Here is a 24243-nt window from a genome sequence, read left to right as displayed (position 1 = left end):
GGTGCTAAATATATCTCCCTCTTTCATTATTCACATATCTTCAGCAAACCTGCACCCTCCTTTTCATTGCCGGTGGATGTACTCATATTATGCAAAATATTTGCAGAAGATTTACTATCGTATTTTGAATTTCAAATCAAAGGCAACCTTGAAAAGCAGATGTTTATGGTGAAACAGGAACAGATTAATTTTTGACAAAACCTTACCAGTCCATTTCAGGTTTCAAGGATGTGTAAAAACTAAAGAAGCCAAACAAATAAATTTGCAAATGTTTAACATCATTTCAACATTTCTGCACTAAAGCCATGTCTAAATGCACATTAAGAAATTTCCAGGTTCCAATCATTCATATTTCACAAGGTATCCATGAAAAGTAATACTCTACTATCATTCTTGATGGGTTTTAAAAATCATTCCCATTTTGTTCTTTAACTAGCAAGGTTGATTTTTCTGGGAGTAGCACAATTTAAAGAGTTAGAAGTTTTTTCTAGCATTACACTTTTGCCTTTTTTGCCTTTTTTAAAAAAAAGAGGTATGATTTTGACATACACATAAGCACATTGCAGAAGAAAAACTGTCACAGCTCAGCATACATTTCATCTAAATTTTGAATCCCTCTCCCACCTTTTGAACAAATTCTGCCAAGAATAGGATAGGCTCACCAGAAATCAGAAATGACTTGAAGGCTTCATACTAGAGTACTCACCATATGAACAAAATAAATCAACAAAGCAAGAGTTGTACTACAATCTATTACAGAACAGATTGGAAACATGAACTGGCAGAATCCCACTAGTGATCACATACAGTTCGCAATTGAGACCAATACAATGTAACATTCATAATCTATAATGTATACTTGACAATACTGCTGCCCTCTCAAAAGTGCATAGTGGCAGACCTTTATTTGCTGACAGATAGCATTCCAATCTCGATTAGTAATACTTACCTAAAGGTAAAGTCACAATATAAATGGGGAGACAGGTTCAAGACCTCACCACCAACCCAAATGGCAACTCTGCCCATATATCTACTCTGGAAATGTCATCATTGGATCTGATCACATCACCCATATTATCAGAGGCACTTTCACTTGTGCATCCTCTAATATTGTCTATGCCACCCACTGTCAAGAATATCCTTCAGTAAATTGGGCAAACATACCAGTTTTTAAGCCAAAAGATAAATAGGCAAAAATAAACCTTGAAGAATGGGAATACACCAAAACTAGTTGCAGAACACATCAATCTCTCTGGACATTTCATCTCTCACTTGCACATAACTGTTCTTGAACCCAAAAACTACAAAGGGAGATTGGAAAGAGGAACTGCAGAATAGGAATATATTCACAAATTCCAGTCCATCAACAGTGGCTTTTACAGAGACAATGGTTCAATGGGACATTATACACATTAAAACGCTAGTTAACATCCCAATACACAAGAGTCCTCTCAATCAAAATATCACATCTCCTTTCTGGCATCACACTACATTTCAGTAACTCTTGATTGATCTTTTATTTAAGCAACATCTTCCTTCCCACCTTTGTCTCCAACATTCAAAGTTAAAACTGAACGTGTAACCCCATCAGCATGCACACAAGTTTTGCATTACTATGTCTATTCACACAGACAATCTTCCTTTAAAGATCTGTTCCTAGGTAGGCTTGTAGCCGGAGACGGAGGTTTAAGGGTTCAACCTCCCCACCAAATGTTTCAGGTTTTTTAAAAAAACTGGTTTACTCCTGAATTTTAACTGGTTAACCAATTCATTAGTAAACCAAGGTTTTTTACCTGAACCATTGGGGGGGGGGGGGATTGAACACTCCCCCCCCCCCCCGCCCAATACAGATCTGTTCCTAGGCACTTCATTCCATGCATCTGAGTAGGTTGACTTAGTCTATGAAAGCTCATGTTACCACTTTTGTTGTCTCAGTTACTATCTACCGTGCAACAAAATAACTTTGCATAATGTCATGAATATGTAATTCTGGATTATATGCTCATTTGTGTGATTTTTTTATGCACCTGAAAGCATGAACATAATTTGGTGGGATAATTATACACATAGTGGGAAGGCAATAATTCTGTTGACAGGAATTCTACAGGTGAAGATTTATGAACACAAAAAGTCAGTCATTAGAAATAGCCGGTGTTTTTGCAGCTTTTTGCACTACAGCTGTTCTAAATTGTTTGTACAACCTCTGACTGAGCTGGGGAATTTTCCCTGCTGAATGTTACAGGCCAGATGATCAAAACACCAAGATAAGATGTCTAGATTAGGCTTGCTCTCACTTTCTCCTACATGTTAATTTTAATTAGATTCTATGAATTCTGACAAAAACTGAACCGAACTGAAATTATTACCTACCCTTATATCTTATGGTAGAAAAACATCTGAGTTTTGGCTAGAAGATGGCTAAGGAAAGCAAAATTACTCAAAATTCAGACTGGGCACTCTTTCCGGGAACAACTGGTGATTTTGGAAAGGCAAGCAAAGAACCCTACAACCTTTCACCTCCCAACAAAGAGAAGGATAATGTACTCTGCCTTGTGGAATGGTGATGCATCTTTAAGAAAAAATGAAAAAGTCCAGGCAACTTTTGAACATGGAAGGACATTCTTCCTTATCTTTAAAATCATTAATATTTTATCCATATGATTGCAAGAGATAAATAGTACCTTGAAGCCAGTTGCCCATCTAGGCCTAACATAAAAAAGGTATTTCTAGAGATGTTTGCTTCAATGCCCCCCTCCCAATATTGTTCTGGAACTGGTGGTGTAACCTGATTCGGAGTGCTCAGAAATTGATGAAGGGGATGCTGGGATAGATTTGGAGGGCCCATAGGAGGATAGAATTGGCCTGGAGAGAGTTGTTATGGAATCTCCTGGCAGTTCCCATGAGACCAGAGAAAGCGATATCAATTCTCATAAGAATCTGCCAGAAGTGCTGGCTGAGAGAAATGTGGAAGACTAATGTTTGTCCAGATCAAGGTGCATGGAGCTTCAGAGGCAGAGCGTACCACAGACACAGACTCAATTTTCCCAGTGGCTTAGAGATAAAGACAGGAAAAGCAGGTGTGTGAGGAATTTTGTCATGGGAGGGATTGACACCTTTTAAGTGGTTTTCTGCTGGCACAATCCTTTGTGAAAGCAACTTTGTATTCAGGAGAACAGCTTAGTTCTTGCTCCTATGTTTTTGGATTCATGCATTCAAGTTTCTAAGTTTGTTCCTGCTTCTAGTTTCATGTGAGGCAAAGGTTGGCTGCCTTGGATTCATGGTAGCTAGTTTATGGATATATCTGTGGATTGACTTTTGAGACTGAATTTGAAAGGATTTTTGAATCTTGGCTATCTTAGAAGTAACTTTTGAACTTTGGTTCTCCTTTTAAGATTTGCTTATTTTATATATTCTTCTCTGAATAAACTTTTACTTACTGGATTATCTGGACAGAGTGTGGTTTGTGGTGAAAAGATGTTTCAGGGCTCTAGCACAACAATTGGTCAGTTATTTTTTTTGTCTGCCCATGATATTTTCTCTTGACCATTCTGAAATCTGTCATGAGTGCTCATTCTTCAGAATTGGTAATCTGCATGAATTTATCCTCAGCTGCTATACAATTATCACATTTCACCACCTATAATACTGACTTTTTAAAAAAACAAATGAAAAGCTGCTGAGGACTTGAGAGATTGAGCAGAGAAAAGAGTAAGAAAGGGTGAACACACCTGCTTCCACTCCACCTTCTCTCCACCATTCTAGCTCTTGTGCAGCCAAAGGCATATTCATCCTGCTATTAAAACGTGAGCCTGTATTTATGTCTTATCAGTAGTTCACCAACATCTGTATGACTTATGACTATATGACTTATAATGTTAATAAAAACATTGTTAAAATGGTCAGAAATGATTCATTCTGGGCATTGGCCCATTACATGATAGATGAAGGAAGTTCTAAAGTAGGGGAAAATATCCTCCTAAAGGAAATTGCTTGATAAATACAATTTAAACTTGCAGTGGTTTGTATGTGAAGGTACTTTGTTATAAGTAAGAAAGGGGGTGGGGAGAGATTTAACTACTAAAATACATCCTTCATTTTATAGGGAACAATCCTTCAATGGGTTTTAGAAATGAAATGTCAGCATGCTGGGGATGTGTATATCTGATGTATTTTGTGTATAATGGATAAAACAGTGATAGAGAAATTCCATCTGTAGTAAAATGCTACAGTTTGCAAAAAGGAGTTGGCAAAATTGATTGGTTTGATTATGCTCCATCTTTTATACTCCCGTTTCAGAACCAGCTTTTAAAATAAACAAACAATTTGCATGCATTCTTATATGTATTTACACTATCCTATGAATTATTGCATGTGAAATCCCACTTAATATAATGCCCTTGGATCATTATAATTAAACTACACATTTGCACCAAATATGCACATCTCTGTATTGCACAATATATTGGCAATTTATTTATAGTTATTTAAGTGTAATCTTATCTGCAATATTGTATAGATTCGTAAACTTAAAATTAGATAAAATAAATAAATTAGATAAACTGACGTTAACTTTCAAACCAAATTATGTCATCTTAGTAGAAGACTGCAGAGACTAAATACAGCAATCTAGTTGTGAATTATGATTATCTCAGAAATCAATTTTGGTATATGACTCACATTTTTATGGAAACAAACTGATGCAAACTATGGTTTACTTATTTATCTCAAAGAATGTGAGCCAAAAGAAATATTGCTATCTTGTTAAGAAAGCATGTAGTGTGTTCATCTTAATTGTTGAAAGTGTAATAATGAAGGTGATGGTGATAATGTCTCTGTTTGTGTCTTCACCATCATTCTTAAAGCACGAAATCTAATAATACACTTTTTATATTCCACTTAATCTCCCCAGAGGGACTCAAGATTCTTGAATCAAGGGTCAATCTTGACCCTTGAAACAGATATTACAGAGTTCCTAGGGGTGTGCATATCAAGGTTATTTTGTATTAAATCCTTTCTTCCCTCCCTCTGAAATCAATGTTCTTTCTTTCCCCATGTCCTTCTCATTTTGGTCGCCTTTTTTGTTTTCCCACTGAGAACCACCCATCTCACCCAACTACACAATATCCTAATTTTTCTTTGATCTTCCTGTGTTTTGGACTTCAGCTCCTGGATTTCCAGTTGCCAAGCTAACAAGATGAAAGTGGAAGATATTCAGCCATTTAAATCTTCTAAAGCAGGAAAATTTGATGCATCTCTATTAATAAGAACATTAAAAACTCTACTGGATCAGACCAAAGGCCAATCTATTCAACAGGGCTGTGCAAAATTCTGTAATTTGGTTAAATTTTACAATTTGGAGATACGGAACACCAAAATATGAACCAGGAAGGACTCCTCTGAAGCCTTGCCAAAACAAAACACAAGCCATCAAATCTTTCAGCTAAATTTGGAAAAGATTTGTTAAATTCTTTTTCTTTTTCATGATAATCATACTCTGCTGCTCCAGGGGTGGGGGCTGGCATAATGATGACTGACAAGAGCAGCTGCATGCAGTTTTTCTCCTCATTAGCCTAGCCATATGCTAGCCAATCAGAAGAAGAAAGCAGATCACATGGCTTTTTGCAAAAGCCTGTGTGGAGAACATCATTTTCTGCGGCATGGTATGCCAGAGAGAGAGGGAGAGAGATTGGGAACATGTAGCTCCATTCGCTTGCTTCTTAGTGACTGTCTGAGGTGCTGCCTGATTTAGGAGTGCTAGTGTTAACTATTTTTCATTCAGCATAATTCTTATGATATCTTACCTTCCTTATTCCAACTTTTATTTTCTGAATTCTGCTAGGGTAGGGTGTGTGTGTGTGTGTTTGGGGGGGGGGGGGGTATGAGTTTGAAAGGGCATTTTGAGTGTTTTTAAAATTGTATTTATTTTGCTCAAATCAACACTACCTGTCCATATGGATCTCTTCCTATAAACCATCTCGGAGCGTAAGATCATCTGGGGAGGCCCTGCTCTCAGTCTTGCCTCCTTCACAGGTGTGACTGATGGGGACAAGAGACCTGACTTTCTCAGTGATGGCCTTTTGGCTATGGAATTCCCTCCCTGGGGATATTAGATGAGCCCCCTCCCTCACAACCTTCCGTAAGAAACTAAAAACATGGCTTTTAAATCAAGACTTCGGAGTCTTGTGTAATAAATAAATATGGATTTATGTGAAATGACTACTGGAATAGTCCAGACTATGACTTTGGATAATGTAGTTAACAGTGAAGGCATTGTTTTATATGTTTAAATGTTTTAAGGTATTTTATAATTCTATTTAAATGTTTATTTTAACTGTACATTGCTTTTGAAGGCATCAAATAGTTGCCTAAGTATAAGCTACCTTGAGTCCCCTCCAGGGTGGAGAAAAGGGACTAGAAATGTTATAACTCAATCAATCAATCAAACTGGGTAATCCCTCCACAGCTCTACCTACCTACCTTCTTTGCAGTTTTTCTGGCTTTTGTGTGTGCACTTCCACAGTCTATCACCCACCCCCAATTAAAAATTACAAAAAAGCCTCTTTTTACTGTTAGCTCAGCTCTGTGACTCTGTTGTGATCTATTTTCCTATTTTTTTCCTCTGTGTGTGTGCAGTGCATTACAAACTCCTTCTCACACAAGAAGCCTGAGCCCATCCCCCCCCCATTAAAAAAAATACCAAAATCAATGGATGACTGGATCTTTCTGAAATTTGGTAAGAATTCATGTTCTGTTTCTGTGGAGATAATTGAAGGGAATACCTCTTTTGTTTTTTAAAAGACATTTTATTTGTATAAAATTTTAAAATGTCTTTTAAAATGTGGGTAACACCACATTTTGGATGACCAAAACACTCTGTAACTTGACACCCTAACAGTTGTACATGCAGCCTACAAGTGTGGCAAGTTTCATTCTAATAGCCATAAAAATGACAGAAAGAAAAACCTTGCAAGTTTTCCCATAGGCAGCAATAGACCAAATCTTACCGAAATAAAAATAGAACTCTGGATTTCAAATTATGAATCGAAAAGCACCCCCCCCCCAAATCTCCTGGAATCTTCCTGAAAATGAAAGTGTATGTGGGGGGGGGGGGAAGGGGCACAAAATTCAAAACCAAAATGGAACAGATTTCTGCTGTTTTACACACCTCTATTATTCAATATTATATTCACACAGTGTGCAACCACTTGAAAAGCCGGAAGCCCCCAAGCTGAGCAGGAGTACAATAGCTCTCTCCAGGCTGTGCTCCACAGCAAGTCCCAGAATCTGAACTGAAAAGAAAGATTGCTCTTATATAGCTTAATGAGTAAAGCCAAATATCAAGCCACTCTTTCCAGAAAAAAGGATAAAAAGTTCCATTAACTACCTTTGCACAAGCTCTCTGTGTTATATTTATTCAGTTGTTGCCACCACAACTGTAAGTGGAATATCCACCATTTGTAACAGATTCACCTAATGTAAAGCTCCCCCAAAAGTGTGATTTACTTTGCTAGTAAATAAAAAAGTCACATGTAGTATATGGAGCTGATTGGAGAAGCGCAGCTTCCAGGAGAATCATCATGGCTAAAAGCATAAATATCTGTTCTAGTCCTTTAAACAAGGACAAGAGGGGAAATAAATCTGTAGAAAAGCTAGTGAATACCAATGAGACAAAAGTACATCTCATGCACCAGTTGGTGAGAAATAAATGGTGTTGCCCACAATTCCTTTCTAGCTTTGAAACTATCTGACAATGAGAAAATTTCAAGATATGGCAAGCCTCCCCCCAACCCCCAAGGCAGCATGATATGTGGTGGCTTGCCTTGGAGTAATATAATAGCATCGCTTATACTTATAAAAAGACAACTAGCTTTTAGCACATTTCAGTGAATTTCTATTTCATTTCTCTGCTTGAAAATAGGCTGGAATGTAGGCTGATTGAGTTTGACCAGCTGGTCCTGCATTTATGTTTTTGGCTCCTGTCATGCCCAGTGTGCTCAAGACACATACATCATAAGTTTCTAATTGCAAATTCACTTCAAAAGCAGTATTTTGGAAGACTTTCTTAGAACAAAAGGAAAATTGCTCTAATTATAATTGCTTCTGGGAAGAAAATTAGTAAATACAGTAATTACATCACTCAATTATCGATAAAATATAACAACAATTAGCTCAAGTTTGGGCAAACAATACGTCACCAATGGCTATATTGGTTTGGGATACTAGGGTGTTTAATCCAATGATATCTGAAGAGTCCCATTTTGCACACAGAAATGTTGATGCACATTAGGGATTCAGTTATTTGCTAATTTAATTTGTAATTGTTTGAAATGGTAAGTAGATTAATTCAATAAACTGACCAGTCTACCAATTTGGTAATTTCATTCTTAAATGAAGTAATGGGTAATTTTAGCAATTTCCTTCCCACTGCAAGGAGGTCTTCAAAAAATGTGCAGTTCTTGCATTTCAGAACTTATTCTACACAAAATGTTTACATGGTATTGCCAGAGAACATCATTCTTTGCATAGGAACTATTCATTCCTGTGCAGAAATATTATTTTTATACTTGCAAATTTTGTACAGAATAGGTCTACAACTGTGAAGAAATTAACAACAACAATTGTATTTCTTACCCACTTCTTATGGCTTAAGAAGGATTTCAACATTGTTAAAACACATAATGGTCTAAAAGCATTCTATAAAATTTACATATTAAAATGTATTTCTTTAAAATATACGTTAAAATATACAGAACAAAGATTAAATACAAGACGCAAGTTTAAAATTTGTGATTAAAACTGACTGGGAAGGTCTGCCGGAAGAGAAAGATTTTCAAATGTTTTTAAATTCAGACAGCTAATTTGGCTATCAGAGCTCTTCTTTCCATCAATCCAGGATTTCCCTTGTCAGAATTTCTTGACACTTAAGTAATATTCTTTGACTGTATATTTCTTTCCGTCCCAGGAGCTTATGTCACTTTAAATATCTGTGCTGTTTGCATGCTTGTAAGTCAGAATAAATTATCACAGTTTTTTTTGAACAAACTTTACATGTGCACACACAAACAGCTCCTACAACTGAAGCAAGGATGATGGTCTATATTTGGTTTCCCTCTTTCAAAGACTGTGTTCTCTCAACCATAAGCAATCAGGAACCAAATACAGAAGATTACTGATGTGGTCCATTATCTACTTGCTCTCTCATTCAGTCATCACTTTCTTGTCTTTCTCCTTCCGACACTGCGCCTTTCTGTTTCCTAATTTTCTATCTACCTAGTACATTGTTTGAGGAGGAAGAAAGTAGTGTAACAGAATGGGGACAATGTGTTTATCATTTACATAGCATGCTGTTTTCAAATGTATTTTGAAAATGTCTCCTCACAAAATCCAAGACTGATCCAAATGTGTAACCAAATTCCTCTAAGCCCATACATTGGACAGGCAGGAACAGCTGTAGGGAAAATTATTACCTGTCCTTGTCTGAAAGAACACCTATAATGACTATGTAATTAAGAATTAGTGCCTGAGTTTATTGTTTCCATCCACTCTCCTAATCCACTTTCCTTTGTACTGTATTTGGAAGGGAAGAGCACTCTTATTACTCATCTTTGAAAGCTGTCCTAGAAAGCTTTATTTCTCTTTGTAATTGTGCAAGAGGAATGTAAAAATGCTATATTAAATTATTAAATGAATGAACAAAAGTTTGGCTGTTTTTCCTTTGCACCTTGTTTTAAAGTATTTTTTCCAAATGTTGTGCCTGGAGGCTTTCCAGTAATTTGAACATTCTGCAGGGAGGTAAGGACTCTTATCTGGATTTTAATTTTTGCTTTATAAGAACTTTCCAAGGTGTTGAACCTGGGTTAGGGATAAAGGACAAAGGGTGCCTAAAGACATAATGCAGCTTGAACAGGCATTAAAAATGCCAAAGAATCATCCTTACCTTTTCCTGGATATTTGTCACTGAGGACATAATGAGGTTTTGTAGTGAGAAGCCCTCCTTTCCTCCCCAAAGCTTTGTCACATCCTCAATGATGCAGATCCAGGCAGAGGGCCACCTGATTCCTAATGTTTTTGTGGGGAATCAAGGTGTAGGGAGGTGACTGAGCCTCTAACATTCCATCTCCGCACAGCCAGCATGGACTGGCTGTGGGGACGCCATTGGGTTTTGTGCATGGCAATCCCAGATGGCAAACTCCATTTACACAGCACCTGCAAAAATTCAAATTTTCCTGAAGAATCTGGATCTTTGCTGGTGTTTTTTTTAAATAAAAATCTGGAGTCAGGATGGAGCAAAAGGCTTACCCTGGGTTAAAATGCATTAGCTTAGTGCATTGTTTGGATTTTTTTTTGTCGTATCAGGAGCGACTTGAGAATCTGCAAGTTGCTTCTGGTGTGAGAGAATTGGCCGTCTGCAAGGACGTTGCCCAGCGGACGCCTGGATGATTTGATGTTTTTATCATCCTTGTGGGAGGCTTCTCTCATGTCCCTACATGAGGAGCTGGAGCTGATAGAGGAAGCTCATCCGCCTCTCCCCGGATTTGAACCTGCGACCTGTCGGTCTTCAGTCCTGCCGGCACAGGGGTTTAACCCACTGCGCCACTGGGGGCTCCACTGTTTGGATGCCCCAGGCTCATGCATTTCCTATACCACACTTTGTGGCAGTCTAGATGGTGACTCAGTTAGCTCCTTCAGATTCTGGACCAAAGCACAAGACTGTCACTGAACAGAATGTATACCAAATTCTACATTTCATTGTGTAGTAGAATCATTTTTAGTTCCTTCTTTTCTTGGGGATAGGAGCAAAGTCCTTCTGACTCCCCATACTCACAGCAAGTTAATGTCACCAAACGTGTTAGACATTATTATTTCTAAGTTTCATTAAGACTATTAAAGTTTAACTAACTTCTTCTGGATCTAAGCTGCAAAGTAATGGTTTTCGCAGTTCTTCACAACTGGGTGAAAACAAAGCAAACTTGCTGGAATAGTGATTTTTAAAAATGAAGTTTTGAAAAAAGATTAAACAAGGAGTAGCTTTTAGTCATGATAAGGATTTGCACACAGAAGTTAGACAAACTTCAATAAAGTATAAACTGTACATGCCTCTGTTAAGAAGATATCGATTTCCCCAAACTATAATAAATATTCACAGGTTTGTATCTTGGCAAGCTGGCAAATGATTTTCAGTTAATAATTACTGACTTCTACCCTTCTGTATTTAAGCAATCATTCTCCATGGCATGATTTCCACTAACACATTCACATTTATTGACTAATGTTTGCGTGGGCTGCGTCATTATAACCATGACATATTTCTTCATCTTATAGATTAGGTGCCATCTTCACAGAAACTCTGCAATGTTGTATACACTATATTTGCTTCATTAAGAAAGCAACTTTGACCAAATGGAAATTTAAGGTTATCACATTCACAACCACAGAAGAGGAAGAGTCTAGGACAAATGAAGTTTCATCAAAGGAGTGGGACATTGTGGAATAAGTGGACAAAACTATCAATGACCTTGAAAAAATGAGGTGTATTTGTGTTACAATAATAGGAAGAATCAATTCAATGATGAAATTGTGAGATAAGTTAATGCATATACATTTGAATGCATATACACTGCCACACAGGATCCACAATTTCTTTCCACAATTTTAATTGAGGTAAAGTGAGACAAACATCAAGCTGTCATCTACAGTAGAACAATCCATTTTGTGCAAGAAGATTCATGGAGATATTAACCCAGCTTAGCTTCCCTCCTCTTGTCAAGGGAGAAAATAACATATAGTGCAGCAGGCAATGGTGCACACAGCTTCAACGGAAAAAGCAATATCTCTAGATTAAACACAATTACCTTGCTAGTTCTAGGTCCAGACAGCAACACAGAGAAAAGTTCAATCCAGAATAGATAAAGCAGGGGGTCAGAAAGTGTGCTTTACTAGACTGAACCTCTGGCACCTTCAGTTGGAAGGATCAGATAGGAGATGATAGGAAAAACCTTGCTCTGTCTGAAATCTGGGAAAACTGCTGTCCATTTGGCCCCCCGTCTACATTGACCATTTAATATAGTTCACATCTAGCTTCAAATTGCAGAGGTCAGATAACAAACTCCCAGAAAAGCATGAAAAAGAAATCCTTTAATGGGCATCAGTGCTCTGTGGCTTGTGTTATCACCACCTGAGCCTCAAACTTGTTCCAGGACTTCCTATGTAATCATCTGCAAAGTGAAATCCTCTTTTTTTCAGTACCCATTAAAATTACAATAAATGGTCCATGTGGACCATTTTTCCAGCCGTTAGGATTTCTGGGAGTTGAAGGTCAAGACATCTGGTGACTCACAGATTGAGAACCACTGATGTAGATGGAGCATCAGGGAAGACAATACTATTATTTATTATTTATTTAAAACATTTATATTCCACCCTTCTCACCCCGAAGGGGACTCAGGGCAGAGCACAGCATATATATTGCAAACATTCAATGCCGGTAAACAAATTCATATACACATACATAAACATTAAAAACATTTATTTCAATATCAAAATACACAATTTAAAACCGTCCTAATCATCTGCATCAAATCTAATTGGTCTAGTAATCTTTCCTATTGCTGCTTTATTGCCCTGTCCCGAAAACTTGGTCCACAGCCAAGTTTTTACCATCCTTCTAAAGGACAGGAGGAAGGAGGCCGACCTGATATCTCCAGGAAGGGAGTTCCATAGCAAGGGAGCAATCACCAAGAAGGCCCTGTCTCTTGTCCCCAACATTCACACATGTGACAATGGTGGGATGGAAAGCAGGGCCTCCCTGGAGGATCCTGAACTCCGCGATGGTTCATAGGGGGAGATGCGTTCAGACAGGTAAATTGGACCGGGGCTGTTTAGGGCTTTATAGACCAAAGCCAGCACTTTGAATTGTGCCCGGTAACAAATAGGCAGCCAGTGGAGCTGGTGTAACATGGGAGTTGTATGCTCCCTGTATGCCGCCCCAGTTATTAACCTGGCTGCCTCTCGTTGGACTATTTGAAGCTTCCAAGAGGTCTTCAAAGGCAACCCCAAGTACAGTGCATTGCAGTAGTCTATCCTAGATGTAACGAGAGCGTGGAGCACTGTGGCCAAGTCTAACTTCCCAAGGTATGGGTGCAGCTGGCACACAAGTTTTCATTGAACAAAGGCTCCCCTAGCCACCGCTGCAACCTGGGATTCCAGGCTCAGTGATGAGTCCAGGAAGACCCCCAAGCTGTGAACCTGTGCCTTCAAGGGGAGTGTAACCCCATCCAGCACAGGTTGTGACCCTTGTCGCAGCTATGGTGTTGCTGCTTTATAGCTGGAGTTGTATTCAAACATTCAAACCACCTTCTTGGAAGCTGCGCCCCGTTGAGAAAATAATGCAATCCACAGAAGACAAACTTTCTTCAAATAAAGTAAATGTTTATGCCACAGTAACAAATAACAGTTTCAGTCCATCCCAATACTCCAGCAAACCTTCCTTGAGCTTTTACAGGAATCTATTGCTCTCATCACCAGCATCAGCATTCTCTGCTCATATTCTTCTCACTCCACTCTCCTTTTTCCTCTCCACTCTCGTCTCTACTCTACTCTGTTTCTTCTCTCAATTTGTAGTAGCTAAGCTCTCACAGGTGCTGGTCATACAATGACTGGACATGATTCCTGCAACCACTTATCCATTTTTCACTTAAGAAATGATCTACATAACATAAAACTCTGACACCCCTTTCCTTTCTTAAGTGGAAAACCCAATACAAAATGTTACTAATACACAGCAAATCATATCACATTTACATAATTTTACATACAGGTATACAAAATACACTTATCTGTTTAATTTCCTTTTCTTTTACCAAACTCAAACCATTTTTCTTATGTAAAAACACCTTGCACCACGAACCTGTCTGGAGGTACCCCTATATTTGTTCTTTTTGACCTCCTAGGAATTTCAATCATTTCTACTTTTTTATCTTCTTCATCACTGCTAGATTGATGTTCCCTTTTTACTTCAGTCATGGATCTAGCTGCTTCATTGCTGGTACCAGGTAATTCAGAAGTCTCAGTTTGTTCCTGGTCTTGTGCTATTTCTGGCATATTGGACTCAGAAACTGATCTCACTTCTCTTTCAATATTGACCTCTTGATTATTTTCTTCTTGCCTGTTATTTACTGGCAACCATACTTCAGTACCTTTCTCTGTAGCCTTTGGAGCTTTCCTGTAATGATCAACAAATACTTCATTATTTTGGTGAATATGCTCCCAACCTGCATGTTTTTCAAAATTAGCATTCCTAGATATTACCACTTTATTGAAACCTGCATAGAATCTGTACCCTTTGGTCTTTTCTTCATATCCAATAAACCTTAATCTCTGCCACTTCCTTTGCCCCTTTCTTCGCAACTGACTAGGAATTAGGACATTGGCATAGCTTCCAAAAATTCTCAGATATTTCAGGTTTGGCTTTCTTTTGTATAACATACAAAATGGTGTTTCATTTACACATGAACTCCATGTCCTATTTATAACATGCGTGGCAGTCAAAATGGCTTCAGCCCACAATTTTCTAGGTGCTTTGGCATCATCCAACATGCTATTCATCATTACTTTTAATACTCCTATCTTTCTCTCTGCTACTCCATTCTCAGCAGGAGAATAGGGATTAGTTTTCTCATGACAATAGTTTTCCCCTCCCCATGAAATGGGGAGAGAGGAAAAACATTTGTCTGCCTCACACGAGGCAGGGAGGAGTTCCGATGGAACCCTCCAGAACATCCGGGGGGCGTGGCCTGAGAACGCAGGCCAGCCCCTCTCAGGCTCATTCCAGCCTGGAAGTTGGGGACGACGGACGCGCTGGACCACTGGAGCCTGAAAGTCCAGAAGAAAGAAGACGAAGAGGCACGTTGAGAGGGAGAAGAAGAGGAAGAGTGGAAGAGGGAAGATCGAGGTCGGCAGGAGCAGGGCGACAGATTGGAGGAAAATAAAAGTGTTTGAGGTCGGTGTGCGGGGCCCGGGGGGTTGGGGGGCTTGTTTTCTCCCCCCCCCCCGTTTTTTCTCCTTCTTGGGAGAGCGCTGGACGGGGGGTTTGGGCCCCGTGCTGGCTTTTCTTTCCTCCCTCCCTCTCATCCCTCCTCCATCCACCCCCCTCCCCTTTTTTGCAGGGTGGGGGCTGGGACTGGGTCCGCCGGCGTGGCGCGGGGTCGAGCTGGTCCTGAACGCCGAGCGCGGATTGGGAGAGCGCGGGTCTCGGCGCTCCTCGCCTTTTGCCCCCTTCCGCCGCCTCCTCAGCCCCGCGTCGATGTGCGGGTCGCACGTCGCGCCCGCAACCCGGTAAGGGCCTCGTAGCCAAGTTATCGAGGGTTTGCGGGCGCGGCTGTGTGGGCGGCGCCGGCAGCGGGGTGCACATGAGAGCGCTTGTTTTCTCCTCGCCACGTGGCGGCGGCGGCATGTCTTGTGCGGATCGGCTTGTTCGCGTTGTGCGCGTGCGCGCCGCGGGCGAGTGGCTGGGCTCCTCCTCCTTTTGCTGGGGTTTTTTCAGTGACAATCCTTGTTCAGGTGGGGCACTGGGGGAGTGGATGTGTTGGGCGAGAACGCCGTTGACATCCTGAAGAATGGATAGCGATATGCTGGAATGGGGCCCCCCTTTTGATTGCCGCCGAGGTGCATTCTAACAGGCGCTGGGTGTTTCGGCTATTGGCGCCAATGGTGGCCGCTTGGCGGGAATGCGGCTGCCGTGGCGAAAACGCGACGCCATCTTGTGGTTGGCGTCGCCGCCATTTTGAGTTCGGCGTATTTTATTTATATAATAATAATAAATAAATAAATAAATAAAAATAAATAAAAAAATGCATATTTAGGTGTGTGTATGTGTATACCTATATATATATATATGTATGTATGTATATGTCTATATGTTCGTGAGTATATTTTATATATAAATTAAAATTAATTAATTAAATTGTCTTGATGGGAGCCCCAATGGTTACAGGCCACATATCAAGACTTATTGCATATGTGAGCAGAGCAATTGACCCAATTGCAGGCCTTCACTTTTGGGTTCAGGAGAGCTCCTGATGTCAGCCCCAACTTGTTTTTTGCCCAATATTAAGATTCAATACAAATGTGAGTGGATCAATAGACCCAATTGCAGGCCTTAACTATTGGGTACAGGAGAGCTCCTGATGTCAGCCCCAACTTGTTTTTGCCCAATATTAAGATTTAATGCAAATGTGAGTGGATCAATAGACCCAATTGCAGGCCTTAATTATTGAGTGCAGGAGAGCTCCTGATGTCAGCCCCAACTTGTTCTTGCCCAATATTAAGATTTAATGCAAATGTGAGTTGATCATTAAACCCAATTGCAGGCCTTAACTATTGGGTGCAGGAGAGCTCCTGATGTCAGCCCCAACTTCTTTTTGCCCAATATTAAGATTTAATGCAAATGTGAGTGGATCAATAGACCCAATTGCAGGCCTTAACTATTGGGTACAGGAGAGCTCCTGATGTCAGCCCCAACTTGTTTTTGCTCAATATTAAGATTTAATGCAAATGTGAGTGGATCAATGGACCCAATTGCAGGCCTTAATTATTGAGTGCAGGAGAGCTCCTGATGTCAGCCCCAACTTGTTCTTGCCCAATATTAAGATCTAATGCAAATGTGAGTGGATCATTAAACCCAATTACAGGCCTTAACTATTGGGTCCAGGAGAGCTCCTGATGTCAGCCCCAACTTGTTTTTGCCCAATATTAAGATTTAATGCAAATGTGAGTGGATCAATAGACCCAATTGCAGTCCTTAACTATTGAGTGCAGGGGAGCTCCTGATGTCAGCTCCAACTTGTTTTTGCTCAATATTACGAGTTAATGCAAATGTGAGTGGATCAATAGGCTTAGCAATGGGCATGGCTACTTGGGTGGGTGATGAGCTCACGATGTCAGCCCCAACTTGAAAAAGCCTCTCAATGCGATGGCAATGGGCGGGGTGCTGCAGATTGGGTCAGAAATATAGGGAGAAAAGCATGCATGAACCCAACCGCTGGTTGGGGCTTTAAAAAAAAAAAAAAAAAAAAAAAAAGGAGCTCCCAATTAAACTGATGTAATAAATAGCATCTCAGGTGGTCCTGTTAGTTGGGCGGCAGGCAAATGGAAAAAGATCAATATCATTTGCCAGTGATTATGAGTGCTTCACGCTGGTCTCGCCACCCGACACCTGAGGTTCAATCTGCTCAGTGGCGTTATATATTAATGACGGATTTACTGTTTATTTCATTTCAGGATGGCGCCAAAGAAGAATGTGGGCGGTCCCAAAGGAAAGGGACCTGCCAAGAAGACGTCGGCAAAACGTCCCCTCCCTCCCAGCGAATCATCATCGGGGGAGGATGACGTTTCTGCTGAAGACTTAAATGCCTTGATGGCCAGAATGGAAAAATTTGAGCGAGAGAGAGGGTTGTCAACAAGGGAGGCGGGGCCGCGCCCGGCGCGACGGGCAAGCAGGAAGCTGATTGTTAAAAATCTTCTCTCCCGTATGTCTGTTTTAGAGGCCAGCCATACAGCGGTGAGGCGGGATGGAGAAGAGCCGGAACAACCAGAGCCCAGCCGGGAAGAACAGGGTCCCACTGCCCCGTCGGTTGATCAACCTCAAGCGGCCCGGGGTCAGGTGGCGGCGGACCAGTCAGCACCATCAGCACTGACTGACGCCGCGCCAGCGATATCTCGGCCTCAGCTGGAAATTCCAGAAGTCCGGCCTGAGACGATTGCAACATCATCGGCCGCCGCCCCGGCTTATCCGGTTCGAGCATCCCCCTCGGCGGCACCGGCCGTTTCAGGGTCGGTGTCAGTGGGACAGCCTTCTGTACAAGCCAGTGTTGTAGACGGACCGTCGACATCATCAGGTAATAACAATACACTGGTCTGGCCTTGGGGCCCAAGCCAGGCGCAAAACACTACATCTACTCCTCTAAGTGCGACTATGGTGATAGCAGGACCTGCAGCCACTAAGGCTGGTCCTGAAACGCCCATAGTTGCCCCCATAACTTTAGAAATGGCTAGGTCAGGAGACGACAACCAATATTGGGGAACTGATAAATGGGTTCTGCCTATAGTTGCCACGGCAGCCTCAGCCTCTTTGGGGGCTCATTTATCACAGAAAACCATTGATAAGATACTCAGGAACGAGTACATAGATATTTTCTCCCTATATTTTAGGGAGTTAGAGAAAAAAGAGAAGGACGACATGGATGAGGAACGAAAAGAAAAAATGAAGAAAAGGCGGGTCGAGCAAAATTGGAAAAATTGGATTGCATGTTATACTATATATGCATCCCTGTTAGTTGAAGCTCACCCATATAGGGCCAAGTCCCTATTCAAGTACCAAAACATTATCTATGGGGCATACGTGAACTACACGGGCCAGGCGTGGCTGGTTTATGATTGCCGCTTCCGTACAGAAGCCGCCACAAAGCCTAATAAGAGATGGGACCTCATCGACAGTCAATTGTGGATGGAGGTGATGAATACAACCAGGGCAGTTTCTGGTGAGAAGGCGGATAGTGGTCACACTATACAGAACGCCAAAGGGAGTCAGCCCTTTCGGCTGGGAAACCCAGCACAGCAGCCGCAAAGACAAAAAGGAATGTGCTGGGGATATGCGGCTCGCGGAGTTTGTGCACGCAAGGATTGCGCATACCAGCACGCCTGTGCGATATGCCAAGGTAACCACTCAACCAAGAGCTGTTACAAGGCAAAGCCAACAAGGACTGGGCCAAGGGCCTTCCAGTTCAACAGAAAGAATCCAGGACAAGGAAATCTTCCAAAAGGGCCCCAGCCCAATCAGGGTGGGGCCGCTTAGTGGTTTGCTAGAAAGGTACCCTGACAGAGCAGCAGCAGAGTACCTGCTTGCTGGCTTTACAGAGGGCTTTCGGATCCCGGCCCTTGGGCCACGTTCCCCTTGTCTAGCAGCCAATTTGAAGTCGGTCAAAGGACTCGAAAGCATAGTTGAACAAAAAATAAACAAAGAGGTTAGAGAAGGCAGGGTTTTGGGTCCATTTGTCGGACCCCCCACGCCTCAGTTTAGGGTTTCTCCTTTGGGAATAGTTCCCAAAAAAGCCATCGGTGAATATCGTCTTATTCACCACCTGTCTTACCCGAGAGGGGGATCAGTGAATGACGCCATTCCCGACGAACAATGTTCGGTTAGCTACACATCATTTGACACAGCGGTACGGTTAGTGCGGCGGTATGGGCCGGGAGCAGAGTTGGCAAAGTGCGATATTAAATCCGCTTTCAGGCTGCTCCCAGTGCATCCGGCTGATTTTGAATTGTTGGGATTCCAGTTTCAGGGTCTTTTTTATTGCGATCGGGCTTTGCCCATGGGATGCGCAGTCTCTTGCGCCGCTTTTGAGACGTTTAGTACGTTCCTAGAGTGGGCAATAAAAGAGAAGTCAGGCCTTAGAGGAGTCGCACATTATCTCGACGACTTTCTTTTTGTCGGCAGGAGCGGATCAGGGGACTGTGGTGCCCTGCTATGCGCTTTTCAGCAGCTAGCGGAGTACCTGGGGGTACCTTTAGCAGAAGAAAAAACGGAAGGCCCCCTCACCGTTTTGACATTCCTTGGGATAGAGCTTGACACAGTCAACCAATTTTCAAGGCTGCCGGACGGAAAGGTCTTGGCTTTGATTGACAGGATTAGTCAATTCCTGCCCCGACGGAAGGCGACCTTAAGGGAATTCCAACAAATAATTGGTCATTTAAATTTCGCATGTAAGGTCATAGCACCCGGACGGGCCTTTCTGCGCAGACTGTGTGATGCTGTCACGGGGATAGCTTTGCCCCACTATCACATCAGGCTGACAAGTGAGATTAGGGCAGATTTGTTCGTTTGGCTGCAATTCCTGCGCCAGTTTAACGGAATCTCGTTTTGGCGTCAAGAATTGATGGTGAGGAATGCCCTAGAGGTGTCTTCAGACGCGGCAGGTTCAATTGGATTTGGAATATACTTTAAAGGACACTGGTGTGCTGAAAGGTGGCCAGACGACTGGCATTCAGCAGGAATAACAGCTGATTTAACCTTTTTGGAATTCTTTCCTATCTTAGTGGCAGTCACCCTCTGGGCTGACATGTTTGCCAATGCCACGGTGCATTTTTGGTGCGATAATATGGCCACAGTACAAGTCATTAACACACTGACATCTAAATCACGCAGGGTCATGGGCGCCATTCGGCAGTTTGTCTTACACTGTCTAAAGTTTAACATATTGTTTCGGGCATTCCACATCGCGGGTCTCAGTAACACCTTGGCTGACGCTCTGTCTCGTTTTCAGATGGAGCGATTCAGGCAGCTGGCACCCGACGCGGACGTGGCTCCAGAACGCATGCCGGACCATCTCTGGAGGGTTGGAGTGACGAGACAGCGTTAGGTATGAGTTTGGCTCTCGCACCCAGCTCCAGAAAATCATACATTAGGGCGGTCCAAGAATTTCTAGATTTTAGACAGCAATATAACTTGCCGGGAGTCATGCCTGTCCCTTACGAGCAGCTGGCTCAATTTTGTGTATATAATAGGAGGAGAGGCTTAGCACCCCAGTCCATTAGATCGAAGTTATCAGCGCTCGCCTATTGGTTCAAGGCCCAGGGCCTTAGCGACCCCACTGATGACTTTAGGATACATAAATTCTTAACGGGATGGTCCAGGCAGCGCGGGCATCCCAGGGATGAACGGCAGCCGATGACACCCGCTATTATGAAGGGACTTAAACAGTTATGGCCCAGATTGTGCACCTCACATTATGAACAGGTTTTATTTCATGCCGCGGCTTTGACTGCATTTTTTGGAGCTCTCCGGGTGAGTGAATTGGTGGCATTATCCAAGAGCGATACCTCACACCGTGCATTGTTGATTTCCGACATTAAAGTCCTTCACGATAGCATGGAAATCAATATCAGAGCTTCCAAAACTGACCAAGAATCTAAAGGCCAGATATTCAGGCTGCTAAAGTGCAGCGAGGAGGACCTTTGCCCCGTGATGGCCATGACACAATTTACGGCGCTCAGGGGCGGTGAGAAAGGTTACCTTTTCTCCCATCAGGATGGCAAGCCGCTGACCAAGTACCAATTCTGGACCATCACAGCTAAGGCGCTGGACATGTTGGGATTGGGTCACCTTAAATTTGGGACCCATTCCTTTAGGATTGGTGCTGCCACAGCAGCAGCTGAGATGGGATATGGCGATGATGAGATAAAAGCCATAGGTAGATGGAGGTCTGGCGCTTTCAGAGGTTACGTGCGGTCAGTTTCATCCTAGATGTGGTTATCGTTGCAGGTCTCTCCAGGCTGGCACATAGAAGACGGGTCCTGGTCTGCGGACACAGTTATGTCTTTTGGGCAGGGAGAGAGGCCCTCAGGACTGCCTATGGCCAGCATTTGGGGCTCGCTTCCACGGCAGCGGTGGAATGGAGAGGAAGGAGAGGCCTGCGTTGGGACGGTTTGTGCCCCTTGTTGTTTAATGCCGGGAGTGTTCTGCCTCCCGATGTGTTGGTTATCCACCTCGGTGGTAACGATTTGGGCCTGTTAACAGGCAAAGCCCTCTTTTTACAAGCAAGGGCAGACATCCGTAAAATTTGGTGGACATGGCCCGGGGTGCACATCGTTTGGTCCGCTATCATACCTCGTCGCAGATGGCTCGGAGGAGGCGACGTGGGAAGGCTCGAAAAAGCCAGGAAGCGAGTGAACCGGGCCATGCGGGTATTCATGATCCATCAGAGGGGTCATTTTCTCTCACATCCAAATATCACACGAGATGATGAGAGGTTATATCGTAGTGATGGAATACACCTATCTGAATTGGGCAACCAACTATTTTTGCAAAATTTACAAGAAGGTATCAGAAGGGTGTTAGAGGAATTGGTGGGGGATAGGGGCGAAATAGACATTTGCCCCTAATCCGTGGCGTAAATAGATAGAAAATTCCCTTTAGTCGGTGTGCACCTAGGGCACCCCTTTAAGGGGTGAAAGGCCGTTAAGTTAAACACTCGCCTCCAGTTTAAAGGGGGACGTGTAGTTAAATGGCCTTTAATTGGAAGGAGTCTCGATACAAGAGTTCTGAAGAGACTCCTTATTCCTTTCCCTTGAGGGTAATACGGTTTTATTACCGAAACCCAGGTGCTTCGCCCGGAAGTTGTTGTTATCGGGTAGAGACTCTACCTGGGTTAGGTTGCATCAGTTCCTTACACCCTTGAGTTAGTTCAGAACTTAAATAGGTAACGTTAAATAAAAGTTGCCCAATTTGAATCCAAAACATTGTTGTTGTGTCTTTATTTCTGGTGTTACTTCGTGGGTTGGCAGACAATAGTTTTCCCCTCCCCATGAAATGGGGAGAGAGGAAAAACATTTGTCTGCCTCACACGAGGCAGGGAGGAGTTCCGATGGAACCCTCCAGAACATCCGGGGGGCGTGGCCTGAGAACGCAGGCCAGCCCCTCTCAGGCTCATTCCAGCCTGGAAGTTGGCCCACCACTCCCGCCCATTAACAGTATATCATGGTTGCCGGTGGAACCGGGTAGGAATTTTTTCCTCTTCTTGTTTCATGGGGGAGGTTTTTTGCCTACCCTATACTGTTTAGGGGCTAGATGGAGTTGGTCGGCTATGCTTAAATAGGCCAGGCGTAAATAGATAGAAAATTCCCTTTAGTCGGTGTGCACCTAGGGCACCCCTTTAAGGGGTGAAAGGCCGTTAAGTTAAACACTCGCCTCCAGTTTAAAGGGGGACGTGTAGTTAAATGGCCTTTAATTGGAAGGAGTCTCGATACAAGAGTTCTGAAGAGACTCCTTATTCCTTTCCCTTGAGGGTAATACGGTTTTATTACCGAAACCCAGGTGCTTCGCCCGGAAGTTGTTGTTATCGGGTAGAGACTCTACCTGGGTTAGGTTGCATCAGTTCCTTACACCCTTGAGTTAGTTCAGAACTTAAATAGGTAACGTTAAATAAAAGTTGCCCAATTTGAATCCAAAACATTGTTGTTGTGTCTTTATTTCTGGTGTTACTTCGTGGGTTGGCAGACAAATTCCTTTTTCTCTTAACCATTGTTGAAACTGATTGCTCATGAATTCACCACCTCTGTCTGTTCTCATGCATCCTAACTTACAAGAAAATTTTCTTTCAATCATTGCAAGCCACTCTCTAAACTTGCCAAACACTTGGTGCTTTGATTTCAACAATATACAATAACAAAATCTCGTGAAATCATCCACGATTACCAAAATGTACTTCGTGCCCCCCTCACTTGGAGCAAAGGGTCCTGCCAGATCCAAATGTATAAGCTCAAAAGGTCTTTTGGTAGTTTTAAAACTCTTTTTAGCTATAGGATGCCTTTTCAACTTAGATCTTGAACAAACTGCACAATCCAAAAACTTGTTACACTGCTTTAAACTTAAATCTGTAACTGTAGCCAGTTTCTGTAAATAAGGAAAACTACAATGCCCAAGTACACGATGCATGTAGTGCACACAATCTTGATGTAAAGGCTTGTTTTCTGTCCTAAACACATTTAACACATTTTCCTTATCATTCAAAACATAAACTTTGTTCACTAATTTCCCCTTAGCACACAGTTTGCCATCTTTCACTACCTCACAACCTTTATCATCCAGGTTTATTTTATAACCTTGCAAACAAAGACTAGCTGCACTCACTAGGCAGTACTCTAAATTTGGAACTAATAATACCTCATGAAAACTTCTTCCCAAACTTGGGATAAAGGCAGTTCCTTGCATGCTGCATTTGGCTAAAGTTCCATCAGCCAATATCACATGTTCAATTTTAGATTTACAAGTATCACTTAACAACTCTATATCATTTACACAATGCTCAGCACTACCAGAATCTAACAACCAAATATTCTTGCTCAGTCCTTTAACTTTACACAAAGTATTTACACTTGAGTATGCTCCTCCTCTTGAGTAGTCCAAACTCTTTCTTTGTTGAAAGCCTCGCCTTCTTTCTTCTTCTTTCTTCTTTCTTCTTTGTGGACAGTCCCTTGCTAAATGTTTGGTGCTTTCACATTCAAAACATCTCTTTACAAAAAACACAGATGCTGTTTTCTCACCAACATTTTTAACACAGTCCTTTCCTTTATCATGCTCAGCTGATGTTTCTCTAACAAACTCCAAACGCTTCTCCTGTTCAATCAGCCTGGCTGAAACATAATCCAAGGTTAAGTCCTCTTCAGGCACATTTTGCATAGCATAAA

At 42.1% G+C, this 24243-nt stretch overlaps 2 protein-coding genes across 5 annotated transcripts in view; one reads left to right on the top strand and one right to left on the bottom strand.

Annotated features, from left to right (window-relative positions):
• Positions 1–24243, bottom strand: part of GPC6 (glypican 6) — a 903858-nt gene that overhangs the window by 352935 nt on the left and 526680 nt on the right. The gene's annotated exons all lie outside the window — the stretch shown is intronic.
• On the top strand, positions 17073–23006 carry LOC137096739 (uncharacterized). 3 transcript variants are annotated; one of them, XM_067466875.1, is made up of 3 exons: positions 17085–17894; positions 20322–20417; positions 21320–23006. In XM_067466875.1, the coding sequence occupies exons 1-3, from the start codon at positions 17279–17281 to the stop codon at positions 21937–21939; spliced, it is 1332 nt and encodes a 443-aa protein (XP_067322976.1). In that variant the 5' UTR covers positions 17085–17278; the 3' UTR covers positions 21940–23006. The 3 variants fall into 3 exon arrangements, with proteins under 3 accessions (XP_067322975.1, XP_067322976.1, XP_067322974.1); XM_067466874.1 differs by having other exon boundaries at positions 17073–17894; positions 20322–23006; XM_067466873.1 differs by lacking the exon at positions 17085–17894 and having other exon boundaries at positions 17938–20417.

The sequence above is a fragment of the Anolis sagrei genome, chromosome 3 (assembly GCF_037176765.1).
Source record: "Anolis sagrei isolate rAnoSag1 chromosome 3, rAnoSag1.mat, whole genome shotgun sequence".
NCBI classification, from domain to species: domain Eukaryota; kingdom Metazoa; phylum Chordata; class Lepidosauria; order Squamata; family Dactyloidae; genus Anolis; species Anolis sagrei.
This window is presented reverse-complemented; position numbering and strand designations above follow the sequence as displayed.

Coding starts and splice junctions, on each gene's coding strand:
- LOC137096739 (XM_067466873.1), top strand. CDS start 18,648: ATGCGGCTCGCGGAGTTTGTGCACGCAAGGATTGCGCATACCAGCACG.